The 18,118-nt window shown below is 42.8% G+C and overlaps 1 protein-coding gene across 2 annotated transcripts in view; it reads left to right on the top strand.

Moving 5' to 3' along the window:
- Positions 1 to 18,118, top strand: part of ASTN2 (astrotactin 2) — a 384,099-nt gene that overhangs the window by 145,619 nt on the left and 220,362 nt on the right. For both annotated transcript variants that reach the window (XM_073600690.1, XM_073600689.1), the window contains one exon: positions 16,890 to 17,036. In XM_073600690.1, coding sequence (XP_073456791.1) covers positions 16,890 to 17,036 — 147 coding nt within the window. The remainder of the gene's footprint in view (positions 1 to 16,889; positions 17,037 to 18,118) is intronic.

The raw sequence follows: 18,118 nt of genomic DNA, 5'->3' as shown, positions 1-18,118 counted from the left end.
CATGGGAAATGTAGTTCCAAAACATCTGGGGTGCCAAGGCTCGCCATCACTGGTGTAGGTCAATATGCAGCTGTTTTTGGTCCTCCAGGAAGCTCGTCTTGTCATTTGCAGGATGGGCTGGATTCTACTATATTGCACCACCTAGTGGCCAATCTGGGATGCTCAAACTGCACGTGTGCGCAGTGCATCCTCTCTTGCCCCTCAGCCAGGGGTGTTGCTAGGTCTACAAAAGATCTGGGGCTAGAGCCCATAGCAGCGAAGTAAAGAAAGTCATGTGCTTGGGTGGGCATACACATGTATATAATATATATTTGTGTGTGTGTGTTTATATATATATAATATCGTTACATATCTGAGTACGGATCCCCCTTACACCAGGGTCCCCAGAGAGCCTTCCCACTTACATAAAAGCCCCCTTCATTACATCAGGGTCCCCAGAGAGCCCCCTCCTTACATCAGGGTCCCCAGAGAGCCTCCCCTTACATCAGGGTCCCCAGAGAACCCCCCTCCTTACATCAGGGTCCCCAGAGAGTCTCCCCTTACATCAGAGTCCCCAGAGAGCCCCCTCCTTATATCAGGGTCCCCAGAGAACCCCCCTCCTTACATCAGGGTCCCCAGAGAGCCCCCTCCTTACATCAGGGTCCCCAGAGAGCCCCCTCCTTACATCAGGGTCCCCAGAGAGTCTCCCCTTACATCAGGGTCCCCAGAGAGCCTCCCTCCTTACATTAGGGTCCCCAGAGAGCCCCTTCCTTACATCAGGGTCCATAGAGAGCCCCCCTCATTACATCAGGGTCCCCAGAGAGCTGTCCCACTTACATCAGGGTCCCAAGAGCCCTCCTTATTACATCAGGGTCCCCAGAGAGCCCCCTCCTTACATCAGGGTCCCCAGAGAGCCTCCCCTTACATCAGGGTCCCCAGAGAGCCTCCCCTTACATCAGGGGGGGGCTGCGATTCCCAGCCATTACATTGCCCGGCAGATTGGTATAGAAGTGGACGTCAGGACAATGATTAAATTGCCGGAACTGCTGAATATAGATAAGAACTTGTGCCTGATAACATTAACTAGTCATGTTCCTCCCCCGGCCACCAGCTGAGCAGATGGAGTCCGGAGCCAACCCTAGGTAAGAGACTCGGGGCTATGGGCCCCAGATTCGGGGCTATGGCCCCAGTAGCCACCCCCTAGCGACGCCACTGCCCCCAGCTAACCTTAGTAGCAAAGGCTCCGGGCTGTCCAAACTCCATGGGAGTGCAATGTGCTCAGCTAGATACGCTTGGGTGGGCATACACATGTATATAATATATATTTGTGTGTGTGTTTATATATATATAATATCGTTACATATCTGAGTACGGATCCCCCTTACACCAGGGTCCCCAGAGAGACTCCCCACTTACATAAAAGCCCCCCTCATTACATCAGGGTCCTCAGAGAGCCGTCCCACTTACATCAGGGTCCCAGAAGCCCTGCTCCTTACATCATGGTCCCCAGAGAGCCCCCCTCCTTACATCAGGGTCCCCAGAGAGCCTTCCCTTACATCAGGGTCCCCAGAGAACCCCCCTCCTTACATCAGGGTCCCCAGAGAGTCTCCCCTTACATCAGGGTCCCCAGAGAGCCCCCCTCCTTACATCAGGGTCCCCAGAGAGCCCCCTCCTTACATCAGGGTCCCCAGAGAGTCTCCCCTTACATCAGGGTCCCCAGAGAGCCTCCCTCCTTACATTAGGGTCCCCAGAGAGCCCCTTCCTTACATCAGGGTCCATAGAGAGCCCCCCTCATTACATCAGGGTCCCCAGAGAGCTGTCCCACTTACATCAGGGTCCCAAGAGCCCTCCTTATTACATCAGGGTCCCCAGAGAGCCCCCTCCTTACATCAGGGTCCCCAGAGAGCCTCCCCTTTCATCAGGGTCCCCAGAGAGCCTCCCCTTACATCAGGGGGGGGCTGCGGTTCCCAGCCATTACATTGCCCGGCAGATTGGTATAGAAGTGGACGTCAGGACAATGATTAAATTGCCGGAACTGCTGAATATAGATAAGAACTTGTGCCTGATAACATTAACTAGTCATGTCCCTCCCCCGGCCACCAGCTGAGCAGATGGAGTCCGGAGCCAACCCTAGGTAAGAGACTCGGGGCTATGGGCCCCAGATTCGGGCCTATGGCCCCAGTAGCCACCCCCTAGCGACGCCACTGCCCCCAGCTAACCTTAGTAGCAAATGCTCCGGGCTGTCCAAACTCCGTGGGAGTGCAATGTGCTCAGCTAGATAAGCTTGGGTGGGCATACACATGTATATAATATATATTTGTGTGTGTGTTTATATATATATAATATCGTTACATATCTGAGTACGGATCCCCCCTTACACCAGGGTCCCCAGAGAGACTCCCCACTTACATAAAAGCCTCCCTCATTACATCATTACATCAGGGTCCTCAGAGAGCCGTCCCGCTTACATCAGGGTCCCAGAAGCCCTGCTCCTTACATCATGGTCTCCAGAGAGCCCCCCTCCTTACATCAGGGTCCCCAGAGAGCCTCCCCTTACATCAGGGTCCCCAGAGAACCCCCCTCCTTACATCAGGGTCCCCAGAGAGTCTCCCCTTACATCAGGGTCCCCAGAGAGCCCCCCTCCTTACATCAGGGTCCCCAGAGAGCCCCTTCCTTACATCAGGGTCCCCAGAGAGCCTCCCCTTACATCAGGGTCCCTAGAGAACCCCCCTCCTTACATCAGGGTCCCCAGAGATTCTCCCCTTACATCAGGGTCCCCAGAGAGCCGTCCCACTTACATCGGGGTCCCAAGAGCCCTGCTCCTTACATCATGGTCCCCAGAGAGCCCCCCTCCTTACATCAGGGTCCCCAGAGAGCCCCTTCCTTACATCAGGGTCCCCAGAGAGCCTCCCCTTACATCAGGGTCCCTAGAGAACCCCCCTCCTTACATCAGGGTCCCCAGAGAGTCTCCCCTTACATCAGGGTCCCCAGAGAGCCCTCCTCCTTACATCAGGGTCCATAGAGAGCCTACCCCTTACATCAGGGGGGAGCTGTGGTTCCCAGCTATTACATTGCCCGGCAGATTGGTATAGAAGTGGACGTCAGGACAATGATTAAATTGTCGGAACTGCTGAATATAGATAAGAACTTGTGCCTGATAACATTAACTAGTCATGTTCCTCCCCCCGGCCACCAGCTGAGCAGATGGAGTCTGGAGCCAACCCTAGGTAAGAGACTCGGGGCTATGGGCCCCAGATTCGGGGCTATGGCCCCAGTAGCCACCCCCTAGCAAGGCCACTGCCCCCAGCTAACCTTAGTAGCAAATGCTCCGGGCTGTCCAAACTCCATGGGAGTGCAATGTGCTCAGCAAGATACGCTTGGGTGGGCATACACATGTATATAATATATATTTGTGTGTGTGTTTATATATATATAATATCGTTACATATCTGAGTACGGATCCCCCTTACACCAGGGTCCCCAGAGAGACTCCCCACTTACATAAAAGCCCCCTTCATTACATCAGGGACCCCAGAGAGCCGTCCCACTTACATCGGGGGTCCCAAGAGCCCCCTCCTTACATCATGGTCCCCAGAGAGCCTCCCTCCTTACATTAGGGTCCCCAGAGAGCCCCTTCCTTACATCAGGGTCCATAGAGAGCCCCCCTCATTACATCAGGGTCCCCAGAGAGCTGTCCCACTTACATCAGGGTCCCAAGAGCCCTCCTTATTACATCAGAGTCCCCAGAGAGCCCCATCCTTACATCAGGGTCCCCAGAGAGCCTCCCCTTACATCAGGGGGGGCTGCGGTTCCCAGCCATTACATTGCCCGGCAGATTGGTATAGAAGTGGACGTCAGGACAATGATTAAATTGCCGGAACTGCTGAATATAGATAAGAACTTGTGCCTGATAACATTAACTAGTCATGTCCCTCCCCCGGCCACCAGCTGAGCAGATGGAGTTCGGAGCCAACCCTAGGTAAGAGACTCGGGGCTATGGGCCCCAGATTCGGGGCTATGGCCCCAGTAGCCACCCCCTAGCGACGCCACTGCCCCCGGCTAACCTTAGTAGCAAATGCTCCGGGCTGTCCAAACTCCATGGGAGTGCAATGTGCTCAGCTAGATACACTTGGGTGGGCATACACATGTATATAATATATATTTGTGTGTATATATATATATATATATATATATATATATATATATATATATACATATACATATATATATATATATATATATTATCGTTACATATCTGAGTACGGATCCCCCTTTACACCAGGGTCCCCAGAGAGCCTTCCCACTTACATCAGAGCCCCCCTCATTACATCAGGGTCCCCAGAGAGCTGTTCCACTTACATCAGGGTCCCAAGAGCCCTCCTCCTTGCATCAGGGTCCCCAGAGAGCCCCCTCCTTACATCAAGGTCCCCAGAGAGCCTCCCCTTACATCAGGGGGGGCTGCGATTCCCAGCCATTACATTGCCCGGCAGATTGGTATAGAAGTGGACGTCAGGACAATTATTAAATTGTCGGAACTGCTGAATATAGATAAGAACTTGTGCCTGATAACATTAACTAATCATGTTCCTCCCCCGGCCACCAGCTGAGCAGATGGAGTCCGGAGCCAACCCTAGGTAAGAGACTCGGGGCTATGGGCCCCGGATTCGGGGCTATGGCCCCAGTAGCCACCCCCTAGCGACACCACTGCCCCAGCTATTCTTAGTAGCAAATGCTCCGGGCTGTCCAAACTCCATGGGAGTGCAATGTGCTCAGCTAGAGGAGGAGATTGAGCACAGTGAACACGTAGAGTTTGAATGGCCTGTAACAACCACGACTAAGGTACACACACGCAGTTTGAATGACCCAGAGCGGTCACTAGGGGGCGTAATATAGTGGTATTCAGCCAGTCTTGCAGCAGGACGGAGAGATATGGGGGCAGCTCTTTTACTGGATAGGACCCAATACAGCTGCATCTTCTATATATATATATATATATATATATATATATATACACGCACACAGAAGACCAGATGGCTTACAAGTCAACACATCCAGAAGACAGACCGTTTCGGAATAGCAAGAGAAATCTCAGAACTGGGGATAAGTGCTGTGATTCAGAGGAAATTGATTTCACAACAATAGAATTGATTTTACAATTTTCAAAATTTTACCAAAGCCAAAACTCTTTCACTCATAATAGTTACATGAAATTTGCTGGGAAAAGAAGATCTCCTTTATTTTCTTTGCTTAGATTTTTTTTTTTTTTCCTTGGAGATGTACTATTGGAAGTTTATTTTACCTTTGTACTTTTATTTTTAGGTTTGTGTATTTGATCCTTATTGTTTACTATTTGTATATTTTACCTTTATTATTCACTGTCTACAGCGGAGGGAAAAAAAGTATTTGATCTCCGGCTGATTTTGTTCGTTCGCCCCACTGACAAAGAAACGATCAGTCTGTAATTTTAATGGTCGGTTTATTATAGCAGTGAGAGACAGAATAACAACAAAAATATCCAGAAAAACGCATTTCAAAAAAGTTATAAATTGATTTGCATTTTAATGAGTGAAATAAGTATTTGATCCCCGATCAATCAGCAAGATTTCTGGCTCCCAGGTGTCTGCTATACAGGTAAGGAGCTGAGATTGGGAGCACTCTCGTAAAGGGAGTGCTCCTAATCTCAGTTTGTTACCTGTATAAAAGACACCTGTCCACAGAAACAATCAATCAGATTCCAATCTCTCCACCATGGCCAAGACCAAAGAGCTGTCCACGAATGTTAGGGAGAAGATTGTAGACCTACACAAGGCTGGAATGGGCTACAAGACCATCGCCAAGCGGTTTGGTGAGAGGGTGACAACAGTTGGTGGGATTATTCACCAATGGGAGAAACACAAAATAAATGTCAATCTCCCTCGGTCTGGGGCTCCATGCAAGGTCTCACCTCATGGATTTTCAACGATCATGAGAACGGTGAGGAATCAGCCCAGAACTGCACGGGAGGATCTTGTCAATGATCTCAAGGCAGCTGGGACCATAGTCACCAAGAAGACAATTGGTAACACACTACGCCGTGAAGGACTGAAATCCTGCAGCACCCGGAAGGTCCCCCTGCTCAGGAAATCACATGTACAGGACCTTCTGAAGTTTGCTAATGAACATCTAAATGATTCAGAGGAGAACTGGGTGAAAGTGTTGTGGTCAGATGAGACCAAAATCAAGCTCTTTGGCATCAACTCAACTTGCCGTGTTTGGAGGCAGAGGAATACTGTCTATGTCCCCAAGAACACCATCCCCAGTGTCATACATGGAGGTGGAAACATTATGCTTTGGGTATGTTTTTCTGTTAAGGGGACAGGACAACTTCACTACATCAAAGGGACGATGGACGGGGCCATGTACCATCAAATCTTGGATGAGAACCTCCTTCCCTCAGCCAGGGCATTGAAAATGGGTCGTGGACGAGTATTCCAGCATGACAATGACCCAAAACACACGGCCAAGGCAACAAAGGAGTGGCTCAAGAAGAAGCACATTAAGGTCCTGGAGTGGCCTAGCCAGTCTCCAGACCTTAATCCCATAAAAAATATGTGGAGGGAGCTAAGGGTTTGAGTTATCAAACGTCAGCCTGGAAACCTTAATGACTTAGAGAGGATCTGCAAAGAGGACAAGATCCCTCCTGAGATGTGTGCAAACCTGGTGGCCAACTACAAGAAACGTCTGACCTCTGTGATGGCCAACAAGGGTTTTGCCACCAAAGTACTAAGTCATGTTTTGCAAAGGGATCAAATACTTATTTCACTCATTAAAATGTAAATCAATTTATAACTTTTTTTAAATGCGTTTTTCTGGATATTTTTGTTGTTATTCTGTCTCTCACTGGTAAAATAAACCGACCATTAAAATTATAGACTGATCGTTATTTTGTCAGTGGGCGAACATACAAAAGCAGCAGGGGGTCACATACTTTTTTCCCCTCACTGTATATACACCAATTAACCATAACATTATGGTTACCCACCATTAACCACTTCAGCCCCGGAAGGTTTTATCCCCTTCATGACCGCGCCACTTTTTGCAATACGGCACTGCGTTGCTTTAAATGACAATTGCACCGCCGTGCGACGCTGTACACAAATAAAATTTATGTCCTTTTTTTCCCACAAATAGAGCTTTCTTTTGGTGGTATTTGATCACGTCTGCGTTTTTTATTTTTTCAATAAAAAAAGAGAAACTATTTTGAAAAAAAAAAAAAAAACAATATTTTTTACTTTCTGCTATAAAACACACCCATTAAAAAATGTAATTTCTTCATCAATTTAGGTCAATATGTATTTGGCTACATGTTTTTGTTAAAAAAAAAAAAAATCCCAGTAAGCGTATATTGATCGGTTTGCGCAAAAGTTACTGCGTTTACAAAGTATGGGATATTTTTATGGCATTTTTATTTTTACTAGTAATGGCAGCGATCATCAATTTTTAGCGGGACTGCGACATTGCGGTTGACAAATCGGACACTAAATTACACTTTTTGGGGTCCAGTGACACTAATACAGTGATCAGTGCAAACAAAACGCACTGTCACTGTACTAATGACACTGGCTGTGAAGGGGTTAACATCAGGGGGCGATCAAGGGGTTAAGTGTGCTCCTAGGGAGTGCTTTCTAACTGTGTTGGGGATGGTTTAACTGGAGGAAAAGAGTGATCCGTGTTCCTCATTAGCAGCAACACAAGATCCCTCTCTTCCTCTCTGACAGAACGGCGGTCTGCCTTTTTTACATAGGCAGCCCACCATTCTGCCTCTCCTGCAAGTGATTGGCGCGTTTCAGCGGTCATCGCGGGGGGCCGGACCTGCTTATTGGCTACTGCTGGGGGAAGGTCACTGGTGGCAGGTGGCAGGTCCCCCTTTTTCCGCCAAAACAACCCAGACCTGTCAAGGCATGAACTCCAATAGACCTCTGAAGGTATGCTGTGATATCTGATACCAAGCCAAATAGGGCCACTCTGCAAGCCCCTCTCAACCGCATGCCATGCATGTGGTTGCAGCCCTCTAGTGCGGGGTTCAAGGGGGTTAAAGCAGGCTCTCTGAAGAGCGATCCAAACCACTTTAAAGTGGCTCTCCAAAGCTATGAGTCCCGTGTCTTTCTACAGCTCTGTTCCTCGGTTATCAGCATGATTATTTCTAAACTACACTTTATGGTCAAAGTCTATGGGCCCCTTTCCCCCCTCCAAATTATTCAGTTCAGGCGTTTTCAATGAAGGGTGCTGTTAATGCTACAGCATACAAAGACAATTTAGACAATTGTGTGCTTCAAACCTTGTGTTAACAGTTTGGTGAAGACCTTTTTCTGTTCCAGCATTACCGTGCCCCTTTGTACAAAGCCAGATCCATAAGGACATGGTTTGATGTGGAGGAACTCAAGAGTCCTGCACAGAGACCTAATTTCAACCCTACTCAAGTGTTATATTAATACCACAGCATACAAAGACACTTTCAACCATTGTGTTTCCAACCTTGTGGTAACAGTGTGGTGAAGGTCCTTTTTAGTTCCAGTATGACCGCTCCCTGTGTACAAAGCCAGATCCGTAAAGACTTGGGTCGACCAGTTTGGTGTGGAGGAACTCAAGTGGCCTACACAGAGCCCTGACCTCAATCCTACTGAACTGTTGTGGTAATACTACAGCAAACAAAAACATTTTAGACAATTGTGTTCCTCCAACCTTGTGGTAACAGTGTGGTGAAGGTGTGGTGATGGTCCCATCCCTGTGTTATACCATAAAGACATAGGTTGACCAGTTTGGTGTGGCGCAGTCCTTCACAGAGTTTGGTGAAGAGGAACTACACCAGAGCTCTGACCTCAACACCTTTGGGCTCCATTGAAACACCGATTGCGAGCCAGGTCTTCTCCTTTGTTCCAACATGACAACTTCTTATGTACAAAGCCAGATCCATAAATACATGGTTTGATGAGTTTGGTGTGGCTAGACCGGAGAGTCCTACACAGAGCCCAAAACACAACTCTACTGAAGGGTTGTGTTAATACTAGAGCATGCAAAACATACAAAGACATTTTAGACAATTGTGCTCCTCCAACCTTGTGGTAACAGTGTGGGGAGGGTCCTTTTTCCAGCATGACTGCTCCCCATGTGCTAAGCCAGATCCATAAAGACATGGGTTGACCAGTTTGGTGTGGCACAGCCCTTCACAGAACCCCAACTACAACTCTACTGAAGGGTTGTGTTAATACTATAGCATTCAAAGACATTTTAGACAATTGTGCTTCCAACCTTGTGATAACAGTGTGGGGAAGGTCTTTTTTTGATCCAGCATGACAGCTCCCCATGTACAATGCCAAATCCATAAAGGCATGGATTGACCAGTTTGGTGTAGAGGAACTCAAGTGGCCTACACAGAGCTCTGACCTTAACACCTTTGGGCTCCATTGAAACACCAATTGTGAGCCAGGTCTTCTCCTTTGTTCCAACATGACCACTTCTTGTGTACAAAGCCAGATCCATAAGGACATGGTTTGATGAGTTTGGTGTGGAGGAACTGGAGAGTCCTTCAAAAAGCCCCAACTACAACTTTACAACTCTACTGAAGGGTTAATACTATAGCATGCAAAAACATTTTAGGCAATTGTGATTCCAACCTTGTGGTAACAGTGTGGGGAAGGTCTTTTTTTGATCAGCATGACTGCTCCCCATGTACAAAGCTAGATCCATAAAGACATGGATTGACCAGTTTGGTGTAGAGGAACTCAAGTGGCCTACACAGAGCCCTGACCTCAACACCTTTGGGCTCCATTGAAACACTGATTGCGAGCCAGGTCTTCTCCAACATCAAACTTGTATCAGTAAGGTGAAGATCATTTTTTTGTTCCAAAATGACCACTCCCCATGTACAAAGCCAGCTCCATAAAGACGTGGATTGACAAGTTTGGTGTAGAGGAACTCAAGTGACCTCAACACCTTTGGGCTCCTTTGAAACACTGATTGCGAGCCAGGTCTTCTCCTCCAACATCAAACTTGTAACAGTAAGGTGAAGATCATTTTTTTGTTCCAAAATGACCACTCCCCATGTACAAAACCAGCTCCATAAAGACGTGGATTGACAAGTTCGGTGTAGAGGAACTCAAGTGACCTCAACACCTTTGGGCTCCTTTGAAACACTGATTGCGAGCCAGGTCTTCTCCTCCAACAGCAGTACCTAACCTCACACATACTCTATTGGCTGAATGGGCACAACTTTCCACAGAAACGCTCTTGTGATAAGTCTTCCTAGAAGAGTGGAGGTTATTACAGCTGCAAAGGTGGGGAGGGGGAAACTCTATATCAATACCCACGGCTTTGGAATGGGATGTCCAACAAGCTCATATAGGTCCACAAATGTTTGTCTATATATAGAGCAATGATCTCCAAACTGGGGCTGGATGTGGCCCTTTGCCCCTGGGGCACTATTCCATCCACTGACACAAATGATACGGCACCATTTCTCCCAGTGATAGCAACAATGGGGCACTATTTCCCTTTCTTAGACCAATAATGGGGCACCGATCCTCACACTAAAACCAATGATGGTGCCTGTTTACGCTCATTGATGTTTGGGCATTTTCTTCTCCTACTGGCCACAGTCCAGACCCCTTAAAAGTCTGAAGGACAGAAAAATGGCCCTTAGGAAAGTTTGGAGACCCCTGATATAAAGTTAGATTTTTTACCTTCATATTCTCTTGTGTTAAAGGGCTGGTAACCTGCCAATATTGAATTTGGAATGGGCTTTGAAGACAGCAGAGATGCAATTGGAAGCTATCCCTTTGATTTACTAAACTAGGTCAAGAAAATGGGATTAAGAAGAATTTTTTTATTTTTTTTGCAGTGAATGACACAACGAAACTGGAGATTTGGGGTGTTTTTAAAGCATATGTTGGAAGATAACTGTTACACCGGATTGATATGATCAAAACTAAAAACTAGACAGCAGGATTATGGGCTAGAAAGATTAGCTACGGGAGCAAAAGATAACTTTATACATAATCCCAGGGACCAAAATAAACCAGCCTGGCTGCAAAATCAAAGAGATTTTACTGTTATTTGTAAAGAAAGTACATGTTCATAAAACCGAACTTACACAAATATATATTTTTTATATTTGTCTTCACATAAGAGTTGTCCATTTCAAATAATTTAACCACTTGTATTTTTATGGCCCTTATGGACTTCATCAATTATTTTTACTGTATTTTTATTTTTTTTAATTTGAAACACATTTTATTGATTTTTTGAAAAATGTTTCTTTTACAAACACAGACAAATGTATTACAAATTAAAAGGAATGAATCCAATATCTATACTACCTCCAGTATTAATATGTCAATCACGGGGTATTACTAATATTTTTTTATTATATATTAATATATTAATATTATATATTATTATATTTATTATTATATAAAGTTCATTTTCACAAAACTTAACTTACACAAATATATATTTTTTTAAATTTGTCTTCACATAAGAGTTGTCCATTTCAAATAATTTAACCACTTGTATTTTTATGGCCCTTATGGACTTCATCAATTATTTTTATTTTTATTTTTTTTAATTTGAAACACATTTTATTGATTTTTTGAAAAATGTTTCTTTTACAAACACAGACAAATATATTACGAATTAAAAGGAATGAATCCAATATCTATACTACCTCCAGTATCAATATGTGAATCACGGGATATTACTATTATTTTTATTATTATATATTAATATTATATATTATTATTATTATATAAAGTACATGTTCACAAAACTTAACTCACACAAATATATATATTTTTTAATTTGTCTTCACATAAGAGTTGTCCATTTCAAAAAATTTACCCACTTGTATTTTTATGCCCCTTATGGACTTCATCAATTTTTTTTTTTTTTTTTTTTTTTTAATTTGAAACACATTTTATTGATTTTTTGAAAAATGTTTCTTTTACAAAACACAGACAAATATATTACAAATTAAAAGGAACGAATCCAATATCTATACTACCTCCACTATCAATATGTCAATCATGGGGTATTACTATTATTTTTATTATTATATATTAATATATTAATATTATATATTATTATTATTATTATAATTATTATTATATAAAGTACATGTTCACAAAACTTAACTTACACAAATATATATTTTTTTAATTTGTCTTCACATATTGTCCATTTCAAATAATTTAACCACTTGTATTTTTATGCCCCTTATGGACTTCATCAATTATTTTTATTTTTATTTTTTTTTTTAATTTGAAACACATTTTATTGATTTTTTTGAAAAATGTTTCTTTTACAAACACAGACAAATATATTACAAATTAAAAGGAACAAATCCAATATCTATACTACCTCCAGTATTAATATGTCAATCACGGGGTATTACTATTATTTTTATTATTATATATTAATATATTAATATTATATATTATTATTATAATTATTATTATTATTATATAAAGTACATGTTCACAAAACTTAACTTACACAAATATATATATTTTTTAATTTGTCTTCACATAAGAGTTGTCTATTTCAAATAATTTAACCACTTGTATTTTTATGCCCCTTATGGACTTCATCAATTTTTTTTTTTTTTTTTTTTAATTCGAAACACATTTTATTGATTTTTTGAAAAAATGTTTCTTTTACAAACACAGATAAATGTAGTACAAATTAAAAGGAACGAATCCGATATCTATACTACCTCCAGTATTAATATGTCAATCACTGGATATTACTATTATTTTTATTATTGTATATTAATATATTAATACTATATATTATTATTATTATACAAGATGTACTGTGTATAGCACCAACAGTTTAAACAGCACTTTACAATGTAATATATATATAAAAAAAAAAAAGAAAAAAAAATAGAAGGACTTGATCATATGTGTGCCTATCCTTTTTCAAAGCTCAAATACATATGCTTGTGTGTGCATGTGTATATATATGGACAGTGTAAGTAGAGCAATGGACAGTGTCAGCAGGGGAGAGATTGGTGTCAGTAGGGCAGTGGAAGGTGTCAGTAGTTTTTATTTTTATTATTTTATTTTTTTATTATTTTTTACAATTTAATTTTTTTAATTATTATTTATTTGTACAATTTTGTAGGAACCCCATTAGGGGGCTTAGGTGAAATATCAGAGGTCTAAACAGGGGAACTCTGCACCACACTGAGTGATTAGGGTGTGCCCAGGCACTCCTGGCACACCCAGTGCGCACGCTTATGGACTTGATCAATTTTTACATCCCTGCTATGGGCCTGGTTCATTAGGGATATTTTTGTCAATAATTAAAATAACAAAGTATTGAATACATTTTTTTTGGGGGGGGACAGACTAAGGTTTTTTTTTTGTAATATTGTCTTACAAACATTTTTTTTATTTTCAATGTAATCTTTAGACAAAAAGAAGTATCACTTTTTTTTTTTTTTTTTTTTTGACCAGTGTTAGTTTTGGAAAAAGTAATTTTAGTTGTAATCAGTTTATACATCCCTGCTATGGGCCTGTTTCATTAGCAATAATTTTGTCATTAATTAAGATAGCAAACTATTGAATACATTTTTTTTCTGGGAAGTACAGACTAGGTTATTGTCCTACAAAAATTATTTTATTTTCAATATAATCTTTACAGAAAAAGATTATTTAATATTTTTTTTTCGGGGGGGGCAGCAAACTAGGTTTTTTTTTGTTTGTTTTTTGGAATATTGTCTTACAAAATTTTTTTTTATTTTCAATGTAATCTTTAGACAAAAAGGTGTATCAATTTTTTTTTTTTTTTTGACCAGTGCTAGTTTTGGAAAAAGTAATTTTTGTTGTAATCAGTTTATACATCCCTGCTATGGGCCTGTGTCGTTAGCAATAATTTTGTCATTAATTAAGATAACAAACTATTGAATACATTTTTTTCTGGGGGGGTACAAACTAGGTTATTGTCCTACAAAACTTATTTTATTTTCAACATAATCTTTTCAGAAAAATATTATTTATTTATTTTTTTTCCTGAATATATTTTTGGAATATTGTCTTACAAAAATTATTTTATTTTCAATGTAATCTCTAGATAAAGAGATAGATTTTTTTTTTCTTTTGACCAGTGTTAGTTCTTTAGTTTTGGAAAAGTTATTTTGTTGTAACCAATTTATACCTCCCTGCTATGGGCCTCTTTACTTAGCAATAATTTTGTCATTAATTAAGGGAGATGACCAGGGAGTAATTTGAGGCTTTGTGGTGTCATTGGTTAGAAAGGGACATATTTTGCGGAGGTTGAGGCAGCAAGCTTTGAAAAGTGATTGGACGTGGGGCCCAAAGGAGAGCTCAGAGTCCAGGACTACACATAGCAACCTGGCATGGGGGGGGGGACTGGTTGATGGTTGTGCCAATGACCTTGTTGGAGAAGTCAGGAGAAGGGACACGTATCTGTAGGGTCTTTACCAGCAAAATACCTATCATATAAATATCAGATCTAGGGTGTTAGTGTTGCTAGATGTCAATGGTGTGTTTAACTTCATGTAATGTCCCTTGTAATAACCTTTTTGGAGATGTGAATGCATTTCCAGATGTATTATTGGTTACCCCTAGCTTACACCTTTTCCCTAGTTAAGGTAGTTACTAGTGGGTTGAGGTTGAATGTCTTTCATCTCCAAAGTGAAACACATCAGGGTTGTCCCCAGCTTCTTTTCTTTTGCATGCAATAGCAATGGAACCATCAATCTGTATCCTTGGGCACACTCTGAATGGTCAAGGTCTCAATTTTGGGAACTTCATTTATGACTAAAATGAAGGCAACGTGCCATCATCGAGTTCTTGATGGAGGGGTGCAGATCGTCTGACAGAAGGCTACAGAATGTCTTCGGAGATGACACCATTGAGAAGAGCAATGTGTTGCCATTGGTGACTTTTGTCAATGGCGTCATCTCTGTAAACATTTTGTAGCCTTCTATGGATGTCGGGCAGCCTACGTCCATCCTTTGCCGGGAACTCAATGATGACACAGGAGGGGTGCAGGCTGTCGGACGTCCACAGAAGTCTACAGAATGTTTATGGAGATGATGCCCTTGACAAGAGCAATGACTTGCCATTGGTGACTTTTGTCAGTGGTGTCATCTCTGAAAACATTTTGTAGCCTTCTATGGATGTCGGGCAGCCTACGTCCATCCTTTGCCGGGAACTCAATGATGACACAGGAGGGGTGCAGGCTGTCGGATATCCACAGAAGTCTACAGAATGTTTATGGAGATGATGCCCTTGACAAGAGCAATGTCTTGCCATTGGTGACTTGTGCCAATGGTGTCATCTCTGTAAATATTCTGTAGCCTTCTATGGATGTCGGACAGCCTATGCCCATCCTTTGTCAAGAACTCAATGACGACACAGGAGGGGTGTAGGCTGCTGGACATCCACAAAAGTCTACAGAATGTTTATGAAGATGATACCATTGACAAGAGCAATGTCTTGCCATTAGCGACTCTTCTCAATGGTGCCATCTCTATAAACATTCTGTAGCCTTCTGTGGATGTTGGACAGCCTACGCCCATCCTTTGTCAAGAACCCAATGACGACACAGAAGGGATGCAGGCTGTCGGACATCCAAAGAAGTCTACACAATGTTTACGGAGATCACACTGTTGACAAGAGCAATGTCTTGCCATTGGTGACTCTTCTCAATGGTACCATCTCTATAAACATTCTGTAACCTTCTGTGGATGTTGGACAGCCTACACCCATCCTTTGTCAAGAACTCAATGACGACACAGGAGGGGTGTAGGCTGTTGGACATCCATCTCTATAAACATTCTGTAGCCTTCTGTGGATGTTGGACAGCCTACGCCCATCCTTTGTCAAGAACTCAATGACGACACAGGAGGGATGCAGGCTGTTGAACATCCAAAGAAGTCTACACAATGTTTACGGAGATGACACTATTGACAAGAGCAATGTCTTTCCATTAGTGAATCTTCTCAATGGTGCCATCTCTATAAACATTCTGTAGCCTTCTGTGGACGTTGGACAGCCTACACCCATCCATTGTCAAGAACTCAATGACGACACAGGAGGGGTGTAGGCTGTTGGACATCCACAAAAGTCTACAGAATGTTTATGGAGATGATACCATTGACAAGAGCAATGTCTTTCCATTAGTGACTCTTCTCAATGTAGCCATCTCTATAAACATTCTGTAGCCTTCTGTGGAGGTTAGACCCCTCCTTCATCAAGAACTCATAAATGGAATGTTGCTTCTGTTTGGAATCCTTTTTTTACCTGCAATGAAAAAGAAGAAGCGTTACTTTTAGAGGAAGAGTTACTCTACCAACACGTAAGTCAATTATGCATTACTTTCCGTGCAGCCCTCACTTATACCTTGACAGTTTATTCCTGGTGTTGATTTTAGGTCAATTTAGACACAAGTCAAGGAAGCTGTGGAACTCTTTTGTCATGGAAAAGCTGCCAGCCAAGAGTCCAAATAAACTGTCCAAATACCACCTCAAATTCTGATTTCAACTAGATAAATCTTGGGTCCCAGAATCCATCTTCCTGCCTCCCAAGCAAAAAAAAAACTTGGCAGGAGATCTAACCCTGCCTTACTCTATCCAAAACTAAAAAAAGTTTTGGCTCTTCATACACTTTGAAATAATAAGCACTTTCAACTGAAAATAAAAAAAACCTGATAGACTGCATTTCAGAACATTTTATATCTGCTGTGCCTTGGCACAAAGTGCTAAATAATTAGAGGTGAACAGGCCATGAATCAATAAAGATGATTATGTTTCAACCCCAGTACACATTGTATTTCCTGCTATATCTAATGTAAGTATTTTATGACATTACTAAATATCTTTTTTTTTCTGTTCTTAATTGCAGGTGCCTTGAAGAGTCCGCTGAGCCGAACAGCCCTGACATTGGTCGGGGTGAGTGCCTGCGTCTTGGCCGTGGTGTGTGGGTCGCAAATATCCTGCCCGCTCACAGTGAAGGTCACACTACATGTGCCAGAGCATTTCATCGCCGATGGTGAGAGAGTGGAGGGAACTTCGGAGTCAGGTTCTACACCAGCCATTCTCAACCAGGGTTCCATGGAATCCAAAGGGTTCCTCAAGAGGTTGGTTGGGGGTTCCTTGAGCTGTGGCTCACTGACCTCCCAATCTGATAGTGCCTGCAGGGTCAGATCTGATCTGGGGGTGCAGTAATAAAAGTCAGGGGGCATAATGCCAATAGTGTGACAGAGATGCAGGAAACCAGTATTCCCTACTCACTGGGCCTACTTTTATATTACCAGTCACAACTCGGAAGTAACATCTGACAGGTAGTGCAGAGGCAGTGCAGGTGTGAACCGGGAACGCTAGTATGTACTAGGCTATCATTAGATTAGGATTGTTAAAGAGAACCTGTCTCCCCTTATATCAGGTGTCCCTAACACAGTCCCCTCCTACATCAAGAGTTCTCATCAGAGTCCCTATTTTCACAACAGGGTGCCCCAAAGAGTTCCTTTCTATGACAAGTGTCCCATCAGAGTGCCCTTTACATCTGTTGTCAATATATTATTATTATATTATTATACAGGATTTATATAGCGCTAACAGTTTACGCAGCGCTTTACAATATAAAAGGGAGACAATACAGTTATAATACAATACAAGAGGATTAAGAGGGCCCTGCTCAGAAGAGCTTACAATCTAATAGGGTGGGGCAGGTGGTACAAAAGGCTGTAACTGTGGGGAATGAGCTGGTGGAAGTGGTAGGAGATTAGTTGGAGACGTGATAGGCTTTCCTGAAGAGATGAGTTTTCAGGGATCGCCTGAAGGTAGCAAGAGTAGGGGATAGCCGGATAGATGGAGGTAGCGAGTTCCAGAGGATGGGAGAGGCTCTGGAGAAATCCTGGAGACAAGCATGGGAGGAGACGAGAGGGCTTGAAAGCAGGAGGTCTTGAGAAGAGCGGAGAGGTTGATTTGGGTGATATTTGGAGAAAAGGCTATGGGAATATATGAGTGCCTCTTACATCAGTTGTCCTCATCAGAGTCCCCCTAATACAAATGTCCCCATCATAGTGCCCCCTTACATCAGGTATCCCATCAAAATGCCCTTTTACATAAATT

Source organism: Aquarana catesbeiana, linkage group LG09 (assembly GCF_042186555.1).
Source record: "Aquarana catesbeiana isolate 2022-GZ linkage group LG09, ASM4218655v1, whole genome shotgun sequence".
In the NCBI taxonomy this organism is placed as follows: Eukaryota; Metazoa; Chordata; class Amphibia; order Anura; family Ranidae; genus Aquarana; species Aquarana catesbeiana.
The sequence above is the reverse complement of the archived record's forward strand: the minus strand, read 5'-3'. Positions and strand labels throughout refer to the sequence as shown.